Here is a 13,321-nt window from a genome sequence, read left to right as displayed (position 1 = left end):
TCTATTCCTGGATGTTTATCGCCAAAAAAGAAAGAAAGAAAGAAAGAAACAGTATGTTCACAAAAACACTTGTGTAAGAATGTCTCTAGAAAATAGGCAAAAACTGAAAACAACGATGATCATTTGTCCATCAACAGGGGAAGGGATAAACTGTGATATATTCATACAATGGAAATGTTACTCAGCAGTGAAAAAGGAATAAACCACTGATACAAGCAACAACATGAATGAATCTCAAAACCATTAGGCTGAGCAAAAGAAGGCAAACACAAAAGTATATATACAGCACTGTATGACTTACTTATATGAGGGCCCAAAGCATATGCAACTAATCTGTGCTGAAAGCAATCAGAAAGTGGCTAAGTTTGGGGTAGGAAGAATGGATTGGCAGAGAAGAGGCAGGAAGGAGCTTCCTGGAGCAATGAAAGTTTTCCAGTCTTGTTTTACATAGTAGTTACATGGATGTAGAGGACTGTCAAATCTATCCAACTGAACACTTAAAATGTCTGCATATGTATTTAAATGTACGTAATTCACATCACAATAAAACAAAATGTTTTTAAGCCTAACTATTCGAGGAAAAGAATGGTTTGCCAAAGCAATGTTCCCTGAATTTGAAATAAAATACACTTTAGGCAGAATAAACAGTTTGATGTTTAAATGTCCATTACGGCTGATAAAGAAGCAATGATAGATGAGTGTTTACAGAATTATGATTCTGAGCTAGAAAGAGGGTGATCAAACATTTCAGTTTGCCTTAGACGCTCATGTTACACAACCAGTGTAGACCTGATGTTACAAAACTAATAGTGCCCCGTTCACTATCAAAGGAATCCTAATTTAGATGAAGACCTACAAGGACACTTTAGCTAAAAGGACATTTGATATTATTTAGTACAATGAGCTCATTCACCTTTTCCACTCAACCCACAACTACTTAACATCTACTATGTAGCCAAACACAATCCCTACTTTCTTGCTACCACTTCACATTGCTTCCCTGTTTCCAAAATTAAAATTTAAATAGCTAGATGGATTTTCTCTAAAGTTAACTTAAAATATACAGCTGAGGACAAACTAAATATAGAAGACATCAGAATTATTTTTTCTACAGGGAAATATAAATCAAGCTTATGAAAGAAAAATTATAATTTTGAGCTATGCAAAACAAAATGTATAAAGATGTTCATAAATATAAAATAAAGGAAAAATTTACCTGCTGCCCTGTAAAGTATTTTAGGTTCAAAAAATATACAAGGATTTTTATCCTCTATGCATGACAAAAGAAGTCCCTTGGCCTGGAAAGGGCTTCTGGGTATAACCACCTGCAAAAACAGATTTTTTTTTAAGACAAGTTCAGTGAAAATGAATCCCAGTAAACTCACATATAAGGGTTGATATTTAAATAACCAATTGTTACTAATTAAATATAGAAATCTTGTATTTTTAGACTAATTACCATTTATCATAAAATTCACATATTGTCCAAAATGATCCCATTTGTTCCACAAATGTTTATCAGATGCCCACCATATTCTGGTAATTAAGATACTGCTATTCTCTCAAGGAGTTAAACTTGCATATACATAAAAAATAAAAGGAAACCACAAAGAGCATTCATGAAAACAAAAAAGTAAATTTGTAAATATCTTCCTGTATTTACTTACAAAGAAATCTTTTCTACTAATACCCTACTGCTACTTTTCAAAGGTATGCAACTCTCTTCTCCAATTTTAAGATCCCAAAATCTCCTCCTTTCCCATGAAAACTCTGGCTTTCATTTCCTAAGTGGAAAAATAATCCACTGAACTTTATGATCCAGGTAACATAATGTGCAGTTACTGCAAAGCTAAAAGAAAAGTGTGGACGCTGCACATTTCCAGTTGGGGAAAGGGCTCAGGACCTTCTTGAGAATGAGAGTGATAATGAGGAAGATGATGGTAATAACAGCAGGTAGCATACGTGTTAACTGTTGATTAATCCACTATGTGGATTAATTCATGCTCACAGCAACCCCATGAAGTAGCAATTATTATTTTCCTCAATTCACAAATAGAGACTGAGGCTTAAAGAGAGACAAGTAGCCTGTCCAAGGTTACCTCGATTGCTAAAGCAAGGATTCTTGCCTGTTCTGACTGACCAAGCTCTTAATTTCTACACCATTTTGCCTCAAATCACAAACTCTTGTCCAGTTTAATGATTGTTAAATAACTGCATAAAGATGTTACATAGGAAGAGTTATCATTAAAATAAACCTGAATTTATCACAAAGACTCAAATAAGATTCCTTGAAGCAAACTATATTTGGCTTTCAAAATCACTTTTATACCATTTTATTAAAGAATTTTTATTTAAAAAATAAAATAACACAAATCTCACTATTTTCCGAAAAGAGACTGTTAAATACATTGCTCATCATAGCACACAATGTCTTTATCTTATGTTCCTATTTTAGTTTTTATTCATCTGCTTTCTTCATGTGTTTATTTTTAGCCTTTTGTACTATATGTATATTCTCATTTGGGATAAAATAAAAGAGAAAGCATGGGGGGAGAGAGGTAGGGGTGAGAGAAAAGAACTGCTCTTAAAATACTGGGTAACATCATAAACATTAAATGTGAATCAATCTTCAGCTCAAGCACAAAAATAACTGTTGCCTCAAATGTGGTTTTTGTCCCAACCTACCATTTCTAGCTTACGTTGAAAAATTATGCAACCCCTACTTAACTACAAAATTTTACAACTTTGATCTGGTAGAAAAAACAATAAAACAGACACACTCACAAATGACTCATGTTATCAAAAACCAGACATAAAGCTCTGGGTAGACATATCTATGAGTTTTTATATTGATTCCCTGGAAAGCTCTTCAGAAAATAGAAAAGAAGATAATATAAAAAATTAAGACATAAAATAAGCAAAATATATATATTTTTTTAATCAAAAGACCCAAGCTGTTGTGGAAGACCTAAGATTATTGTGGAAGGCTATAAAAGACAGATGTTTCAAAATTAATTGCTTGAGCAAGTATTACACTACCCTGGACTGGAAAACATACCTAGGTAACCAAGTCTTCTGTCAGTCTATTTAAAAGTAAGAAATAGACTAAAAGCAAAATTTTATTCCTGTGACTCTGACGTAAATATGCACTAAGCAGTAGATTTATTAAAATTACTCCAGAATCAACTGTTAAGTGAGAAAGCCCCATTAGAAAGAAACAGAGCTTTCTGCTCAAATGGAATTTGCAAGTAAGGCCTTTTTGCTGAACAAATCTGTGAAACTTGCCAAAGATTGATAGGAATGTATATCTTACTTTGTCAGTTTCATCTTTCATGTCTTGGTAATATATGTTATTTTGCTAAATAAAGATGATTTCTATCACAAAAAAAAAAACAAAAAGAAAGAAGGAGAGCTTTGAAAGAGATGGAAGATAAACTATGTTCTCGGTCTTATTATTTGAAGTCTATGAAATTCACATCGGGGTCAAGCCAGCGCTGCTTCAAGGAAAATATTCTATAAACCTGGGTGTTGGGTGCTTAATCTAAACGAAATAAAAGCTCTCTTTCTTAAAAACAATTAAGTTCACATAAATTCCAAAAATCCTGATTGCTTTTCTCTAGATAGCCATATTAGTTAATATTAATCGAATGAACCAAAACGGAAACATCAAATGGAGAGCAAATAAAGTACATAAGTGAGAATACCTTGATTCCTGGGCAGTGGGCAAAAAAAGCTTCAGGACTCTGGGAATGATAGAGAGCCCCATGGCCGACACAGCCCCAAGGGGACCGGATGGTGAGGCTTCCACAATTAAAAAGATCCCCAGAGCGATAGCGATACTTGGCGGCTTCATTAACAATCTGAGGGGGAAAGAGAGAAGGGACATGTCATGATGAGTCATTTTTTCCCATCCATTTTTATAAGCCATTTTATTTGATCTTTAAATATATGTCCATAACAAAATAGCTCAAAGGTAACAAAAAGTTCCTAAGATAGGGGGTGGGAGAGTGGAGGTAATTCTTTAACACTTCACGGACTTCCCTTAGAAAGGCTCGATTATGGTAAAATGCAATCTTCTTACCTGATCAAAAGCAGGGAAAATATAATCTGCAAACTGAATTTCTGCAATGGCGGTAGCACCAGTGACTGCAATTCCAATTCCAAATCCAACAATTCCTTGTTCACACAATGGGGTATTAAAAACTCTATCTTTACCTACAAAAGAAATGAAAGTCATCTTAATGTGACAAATGAGAGTAATGTAATGTACAATACAACTGAAAATTCACTGAGTTAATAATGGTGAGATAAAAGAAAAAAGCATAGAACACGTGGATGAAACAGAAAAGAAATAGTATGATGGTTGGTTTCAGTGCAAACGTAGTAATTATATTAACTCTAAGTAATCTAAATATCCTAATTAAAAGAAAGATTGTCACACTGGGATACAAGAAAGCAAAACCTAACTACTTAAAAAAACAAACAAACAAACACTCAAACGATAAAGATAAATGTAAAGAAAGAAAAAGAAGGAAAAAACACACAATGGAAAACCTAACCAAAAGAAGTTGATGTCACTACGTTAATAGCAGACAAAGCAGACTTTAAGGGAAAAGGCATTACCAGAGATAAAGAGGGAAAATTCATACTGTTAAAGGGTTCAATTCATAAGGAGGACATAATTCCAAATTTATAGTCATCTAATAACACAAGCTCCAAATAAATAGAAAAAATTAACAGAATTAAAAGGATAAATAGATAAAATTCCCAATATAGTAGGAGATTTTCATGTACCAGTCTCACTGACAGAAAAAGCACACCAAAATAAAAAGGTAAAAACTATCGAACATTTGAACATGATTAGCAAACATAACCTAATTGACATACTACACCCAAGAGCTAAGAATACAAATTCTTTTCAAGTAAACAGAGAACACTGACACTAACTGACCACAGAGTGGGCTATATATCCAATCAACAACTTCCAAAGGATTAAAATCCTACAGAGTGTATTCTCAGACCATGGTGGAATTAAGCTAGAAATCAATAGTAAAGTTTTGAAAAAATATATGCACCCCCATGTTCACTGCAGCATTATTTACAACAGCCAAGATATGGAAGCAACTTGAGTGTCCATCAATGGATGAATGGATAAAGAAGATGTGATAGATAGATAGACACACACACACACACACACACACACACACACACACACAATGGAATATTACTCAGCCATAATAAAGAATGAAACCTTGCCATTTGCAACAACATGGATGGACCTAAAGGGTATTATGCTAAGTGAAATAAGTCAGACAGAGAAAGACAAATACTGTGTGATTTTACTCATATGTATAATCTGAAAAAAAAAAAAAGAAATAAAACCAAAACACCAGGCTCATAGGTACAGAGAACAGGTTGGTGGTTGCCAGAAGTGGGGTGGAGGGTTGGGGTATGGGTGAAGGTGGTCAAAAGCTACAAACTTCCAGTTACAAAACAAATAAGTCATGTAATGTACAGCACGGTGGCTATGGTTAATAATACTGTATTGCATAGTTGAAAGTTTCTAAGACAGTAGATCCTAAAAGTTCTCATCACAAGAAAAAATTTTTTAACTATGTGAGGTGACAGAGGTTAACTACACTTATTGTGGTGATCATTTCACAAAGTATACAAATACCAACTTATGTTGTACACCTAAAACTAATATGTCAGTTATGCCTCAAAAAAAAATTTTTTAAGCCTTGTGTTAGAAAAAAAAATTTAAATATACGTCTAAATAATCCATGTCTCAGAGAAGAAATTATAATGGAAATTAGAAAGTATTTTGAACTGAATGATAATGAAGAAACTATGTGTCACAACTTATTGAAGTTCCCATTTCAGTAATGGCAGAGTTGCTTTTGTCACACTAGCCTTCCCACATCTAATGATTACAAATCCGGACAGAATATAACAAACAACTACTTAAAGGTGTCAGAGAACCAAAAAGCAGGTCTGAACAGAAGGAGACTTGACCCTTGAAAGAAGGAGACTTGACCCTTGACCCACATGCAGGACGGGCCCCACCTTTATCAGGCTTGTTCCCAGGGGGGACTCCCCAGGCTGACATGCGACAGCTAGAACTCAGACACACAGACTCGGTCCTGTTGACCTGAGGTGTCAGGGAATGGAGTCTGGGGCTGCCAGTGGCTGGAACCTGAGACACTAAGTCCTTTAAAACAGGGCACTCCATGGGGGCACCCCAAAATCTGTGCATGCACTCTGCTCAAACCCTCGGCTGACCCCGTGCCTGCCGCGGATGACAAGAGCTGGGACCCACATCAGAGATGTCAGCGGTACCCACTGAAGACTTTTAGACACTCTTCCAATGAAAGCATCTTGATAAACACCTTAGGTTTTCCATTCATCCGCAGGATACGTTATTAGCATACAACTCTATTCTCACCTGAAATTTTACCACCTCTCAGCCAGTATCAGTATTTCATGAAAAATTCTCATTTCAGGGAGTTGGATGGACACAAGCAGTGGCCACAGCCTGGCCAGGGGATGAAAAATCTGGGGACCAATCGGGCTTCGTGTTTCATTTCCATAATCCAAGGATACCAGTTCTTCCTGTTGCACAGAACTCACTTTCAGCTCAATCATTCCTTTGACCATGAACCACAAATGGGGTGAGTGCTGGGAAATGCCGACTAGACACATCCTGCAGTTTGTCATCATGGTCTGGGACTGTCTTCTGAAATTGTGACCTCCATCCCTCATCAGTTTCCTATCTGACTGCAAGTAGCTTGATAACTGCTGAAGATCTACACTTCCATTAGACCAAGAACAAGTCACTGGTAGAAGATGAACACAGATTCCAGCTGCCACCTGTGGAATCCACATCTCTGAATACCGGAAGCACCGTAACCAGATGAGCAGGGTTCCTATCTATTCTTTGCCACATCAAGTGCCCGGATTCAGATAGTTTTCATCTCAATAAACATAGCCCTTTTTGCTGCTAGAAGGCAAAAGTTGACTTTCTCAGAACTCTTACTCCAAAACAGTTTGAGGAAACTGTTTAACAGCTCTCGCCAACAAGTTTCTATGCTCTAACAGAAACTGCTTCAACATGAACTAAATGATAAAAATCTGTTTCTTAAAAAAAAAAAAAAAAATATATATATATATATATAAAGAAGAAAAGCAAGTATAAAATTTTTAAAAATCTGTTTCTATTTTCTCCCAAACAGGTCAGGATTGAGGGTAAGAGTACAAATAAAATGCACAATACTGATAACTTCCTTTACTTTAGAATGCAATTAACCTAACATAAAGTTCATACACATAGTATCCCAATGGGTGGATTAATACATACAGGGATTACGCTGTGAGTTAAGACAGATCTGGGTTTAAGTGCTATCACCACAAGTTACTAAACTCCCTATGGCTCAGTTTCATATCTGTAACAGACCAATCATGATACTGAAAAGACAAAAATAATTCATACATGTATTCAAATGTTTACAAAGTACCTAATATTGTCTAGATGCTATTCTAGATGCAGAGGATACAGCAGCAAAGAAAACCAAAAAAATCCTATCCTCATGGGACTTAGATTCTGGTCAGGGAAAACAGACAATAAAAACAAAATAAATGAGTAAAATACATAGCGTATTAGATGATGACAAGAGCTGCAGAGAACAGTAAAGCAGTAAAGCAGGGAGTAAGTGATCAGGGGAGAGGAAGTGGAACTCCTGTGGCTTTAAACAGGGAGATAGGGGAGGCACCACTGACAGGTGACATTTAAAGGAAGAGTTGAAGGAAGTGAGGAAATGTACCGTGCGTACATCCCAGGGCATCAGTGTTCTGGACAGAGGGACCAGCAAGTGCAAAAGTCCTGGGGTATAAATATGTTTAGCACTTCAGAGGAAAGGTACGAAGACCAGAGTGCCTGGTATGGAGTAAGAGAAATAGTCGTAAGAGAAGAAGCTGAAGAGTTAAACGGATGGGCTGGGGCAGTGGCACAGGTCAGATGGGGCCTCGGTGGCGGGGGGGGGGTGTCACTGTAAACAGTCTGAGTTTGACTGTGAGAATGAGTGAGTCAGTAAGTAGGTGAGTGAGACAGGAAGCCAAGGAGCAAAGTCACGCCATCCTCCAAGTTGCATTTCAGCAGGATCCCTCTGGCTGGTATTTGGTGAACAGCCTGTAAATAGGTGAATGTGGACACAGCAAGACTGATGATAGGCTGCTGCAATCATCCCAGCAAGAGATGATAATATGGAACGGCAGGAAAGGTGTGAGCCTCCAGATACAGTCTAAAGATAGCATCAGAAGGATTTACTGAGGAAAGGGACGTGCAGTATGAGTCAGAGAAACGCTAAGGATGATTCAGTGGCTTTTGGCTTGAGTAGCCTGAGGAGAGAGTTACCACTGCCCAAGGAAGGGAAAACTAGGAAGCAGCATGTTGGGATGAGAAACCAGGAGCCCGGTTGTGGAGATGTTACGTTTGAGATGCCTTCAGACATTAAGGTAAAGCCACTCATTAGACTGTTGGATATATGAGTTGAAAGTCTTCAGCATGAAGACTGCATTAAAAAAACATGTGATTGGATGAGATCCCCAAGTACATTTAAATGGGTACCTAGAGAAAGGAGAGACCCAGTGTTAAAAAGACATGAAAAATAATCAGCAAAGTTGAGAATGAAAAAAAGCCAGAGTTTGGAGGAAAAATAGTAGAACGTGCTGGCCTAGAAGTCAAATGAAGCAAGTGATTCTAAGACCAGCCCGTGCCAGTTGAAAGTGAGGTGAGGGCTGAGGAATTTCTAACTGGTGACCCAGACATAACAGCGTCTGCCACGCGGGAGGGAGGGAGAAAACAAATGCCTAATTCAAGAGGGATGGGAGAAGAGAAATTGGAGACAAGAAATAATGACAATTACTTGGAGAAATTTGCTGTAAAGGAAAGAAGAGAAAAGGAACAACAACGAGCTGGAGAGGAATATGGAATCAATAGAGGGATTATTTTAAGATGGAAGAAATAACAGGATATGTGCAGGCTGACGGAAATGATCAATAGAGAGGGGGACATTGATGATTGAGAAGATTAATGAAATGGAGAGAAGGAAGAACGATTGGAACCATGTGTTTGAAGAAGGTGACAGAGGCAGGGGTCTGGTGTGGAGAGGTGACAAGAACCCTGACGTTCATTCAGAGTGCAGGAGGAAAGCATTTGCGGGCACTGATGCTGGTACACAGACAGATGCAGTGGCAAGAGCCTGCCGAAGCTCTATGTTCGCTGCATCTATCTTCTTAGTAAAATGTGAAACTAGATTATTAGCTAAGGGTAAGGACAGGGGAGGCAGTGTTGAGAAAAGAGTGTAAGAAATAGTCATCCGGGAAAGTGGAAGAGTGAATGAAGCAGGAACGTGCAGCATGAGTGGGCTGTGGAGGTCACTAGTCTTGAACGGAAGGTGAGGTCAGTTGGCAAGATGACACGTTTTGTTCCAGCAATATTCAGCCCAGGATTTAGGATTCAGACAGAGGTGGATTTAACTAGCATTGGATTTTGCCAAGCAAATCATGGCATGGAATTTAAACTGGGTATAAAGAGAAGAAAAGTCATTGGGGGAGTAAGAGTCAGGGACAGGGTGGTGGGATTCGTGGATTTTAAGAATCAATAAGGGGCTTCCCTGGTGGCGCAGTGGTTAAGAATCCACCTGCCAATGCAAGGGACACAGGTTCGAGCCCTGGCCCAGGAAGATGCCACATGCCGCGGAGCAAATAAGCCCGTGAGCCACGACTACTGAGACCACGTGCCACAACTACTGAGCCTGCGCTCTAGAGCCCGTGAGCCACAACTACTGAGACCACGTGCCACAACTACTGAGCCTGCGCTCTAGAGCCCGTGAGCCACGACTACTGAGACCACGTGCCACAACTACTGAAGCCTGCGCGCCTAGAGCCCGTGCTCCACAACAAGAGAAGCCACGAGAGTGAGAAGCCTGCGCACCGCAACAAACAGTAGCCCCTGCTCACTGCAACTAGAGAAAGCCCGTGCGCAGCAACGAAGACCCAACACAGCCAAAAACAAATAAATAAATAAATAAAATTTATAAAAAAAAAAAAAAAGAATCAATAAGGTCAAAGGACTGTTGGAGTCAAAGCACTAGAGGCAGTGAGCCAGGGAGGTTCAAGGTAGACATCAGAGCTGGGGAGGCTTCCAATTGAGATGATGGTGGGACTGCAGTTACTAAAAGTTCTACAATGACCAACAGCCTTGACTGGGTCAGAAAAGAATAAATAATACCTGAATTACTTCTTTCTGAATTTAAGACAACTGAGTAAGATTAACATTTCAGATAAACTTACGGTTATTGATAATACAGATAATAAGAATAGGAGATATTCATTTGCAGCAACATGGATGGACCTAGAGATTATCATACTAAGTGAAGTCAGAAAGAGAAAGACAAATACCATATGGTATCACTTATATGTGGAATCTAAACTAAGACACAAATTAACTTAACTACAAAACAGAAACAGACTCACAGACATAGAGAACAGACTTGTGGTTGCCAAGTGGGGGTAGGGGGAGGGTTGGATTCAGAATTTGGGGTTAGCAGATGCAAACTATTATATAGAGAATGGATAAACAACAAGGTCCTACTGTATAGCACAGGGAACTATATTCAATATCCTGTAATAAACCATAATGGAAAAGAATATGAAAAAGAATATATATATATATGTGTGTGTAACTGAATCACTTTGACGTACACTAGAAACCAACACAACTTTGTAAATCAACTATACTTCAATTCAAAAAATAAAAAAATTTAAAAAATAAAAAATATTCATACAACATGCCACTTTCTTATATTTTGGTACCTTTCCTTAAGTTTTGGGCTAATATCTTTGTGTAACTCCATGATCCCCTGAGTCAATAAAAACATGTGTAGAATGCACAAGTATAGATGGTTGATCATTTAAATAACTGACTCCAACTTCTCATTTGTTGAAGATTAAGTATAAAGTCATACCACCACTTTCTAGCAGTTTTTCTTCTGTAAAGGGAACGTGATAAGAAGTTTGACACCACTGGCAGCGTACTATCTGTTAAAGACATCACCCACTAAATGATGCCAAACGTCAACAGCAGTTGACTTCTCTGGCCAAAGAATCACAGATGGGCAAACTGAGTCCACCAGTGAACCCCGTTCCCTATGACAACATCTAGGCCACAACTGTGGACCAGAAACAGTGAAAAGAGTGCAAAGAAACAACACTTAGGAAAAAGCGACAGCGTGGTTTAAGGTGACAACAAATAAGAAAATTGAAGATCTCAGTATCTTCAATGCCTACACATTTTTTGGAATGCATAACTAGTTTTAAATTAGAGTTTTCCTTGTGAATAAAGTGGTCCTGTACGTTATTAAATCCACCTGGGGTAAAATTAAATTTTTCCCAATAAAAATTTCTGAAAAGGCAGCTCTAAAACTGCCCATCTCTATCTAAGGAACTAGGATTTCCTTAGGACACAAATCTGAATAGGTCAGAACATCCTTCCAGAAAAAAGATCAACTCCATCAGAGAAAGCGCTCAAGTCCCAGATTCCTTGAGCAGAAAGATAAACAAGGACATAAACATTTGTGACTAAGATACAAAACACGGGAAATAAATGTCATTATAGACACAATTTTAACAGGGCAGGTAATATATCCCAGTAATTTTAGTCACACACTGTCTGGAATATGTTGTGATATAAAGTTTGCTGGTGAAGAATTTAATAAAGATGAAAAGCATCTGTTTGAGGGTCAAATAAAGCAAAAATACAAAGTTAATCCAGATCACTTCTATTCTTAAAATAAGAGGTAGAAAAGAACAGAACATTGCATTCATTAGATAAACAGGCCAGATAGACATTTAGAAGATAAATATGCAAATAAATGTTTCTAAACACACTAGGTAAGACGAGCATACAAGTTATCTTCCAAACTGAAATATGTCTGGGAGTATTGGGATACCAAAAATAATGAACAGATGTTAACTGATCAACAGGCCTAAACTGAGCAGTCCCAGGAAAACAGGATTGTCCTCAGTAAACCAAGACTTATTATTGGAGGTAAGGAATATTAATACTTAGGTGGAAAGTATATAAAGTGTATAAAGTAATAGGGGAAATATAAACCACCTAGGCCATAACTAATCTGCCATATGTTAGCATACTAAATTTGGCTACTCATGATCCATAACTAGAAAAACGAAAAAGTGAGTTGAATAGGCACTCCTACCATCAAGGTAGCGGTCATGGTCTACTGCCTGGGGTGGGCACTCTGACGCATGCAGCCCAGCTCCCCGGTCCATGAAGAACTTGCAGCCCCGGTTGCTGGGAGTGCTGTCAGCCTCAACTACACTGACCTCCAAGCTCAAGGTCATGCTTGGTGGCCAACATCCAATGATTGATCAGCGTTGAGAGTATAAAGGCCTGGGGTCATTGCAGCCCACCTACGGACAACTCAAAAGGGTCATTACGACTCCAGACATACCACAGGTTGGCCAAGGGCATCCTTGGACCTGCATCACTCTGGACAGTCTGATTAATTAATCCTGTAAATTAACAGTAAAATGGGAACATAGATGATTAATAATCAGCCCCTATCTTCTGATTAATCCTGCTTTCCCTGGAAAGCAGCACTATATTTATGGTTCCAGAAGATGCCAGGTTCCCAGGCCTCCAGATTTAGTAAGTGTACCTCTACTTACAATGATCTTACAGTAACATCCTCCAAACTGTAGCCTCCAGGCAACAATAGCTAGAAAGTGCTATTTGTGAGTTTTGTTCTATAGATTCTACATTTATTATTCTGAATACTTCTAGGAAAGAGATCTGGGTTATTAAAATAGATAAGACAGAAAAATTAAAGAGGATAAAAATCAACCAGGAGCAAATGTGCTTAGTAAATGTTTATTGAATGAATGGATAGATGAAATGCAGGAGGTCCCACTGTAACCAATGAGTCTACCACTCTAGGTGCAGAACCAACAATGTCCAGATCCAGCAAAGCCCAAATCAGTTCCGAGGATTCAATGACCGGATTAGAATTTGTGAGCTCCTCTACTGAGAATGCAGATTACATCTCACTCGTCTTTGAACACTCAATAGTACCTAGCACAGTGCCTTGAATTTAGTAGTCATTCAATAGTTTTACTTGAATGAACAGGCTTAAAAGGCCCATCAAGCTTGGGCTGAAAAAGCACTTAGTCTATGACAATCAGGATGTAGTAATGTCCCACCAAGTGCTCAAAACATATAGATATGACAGCAAGGCAGATAGTA

The 13,321-nt window shown here is 38.2% G+C and overlaps 1 protein-coding gene across 2 annotated transcripts in view; it reads right to left on the bottom strand.

Moving 5' to 3' along the window:
* Positions 1-13,321, bottom strand: part of BCKDHB (branched chain keto acid dehydrogenase E1 subunit beta) — a 232,594-nt gene that overhangs the window by 180,046 nt on the left and 39,227 nt on the right. For both annotated transcript variants that reach the window (XM_068551663.1, XM_068551664.1), the window contains exons 4-6: positions 4,082-4,215; positions 3,705-3,860; positions 1,217-1,325 (exon numbers count right to left, since the gene is read on the bottom strand). In XM_068551663.1, the coding sequence (XP_068407764.1) occupies positions 1,217-1,325; positions 3,705-3,860; positions 4,082-4,215 (399 nt within the window). The remainder of the gene's footprint in view (positions 1-1,216; positions 1,326-3,704; positions 3,861-4,081; positions 4,216-13,321) is intronic.

The sequence above is a fragment of the Eschrichtius robustus genome, chromosome 9 (genome assembly GCF_028021215.1).
Source record: "Eschrichtius robustus isolate mEscRob2 chromosome 9, mEscRob2.pri, whole genome shotgun sequence".
Lineage (NCBI taxonomy): Eukaryota > Metazoa > Chordata > Mammalia > Artiodactyla > Eschrichtiidae > Eschrichtius > Eschrichtius robustus.
This window is presented reverse-complemented; position numbering and strand designations above follow the sequence as displayed.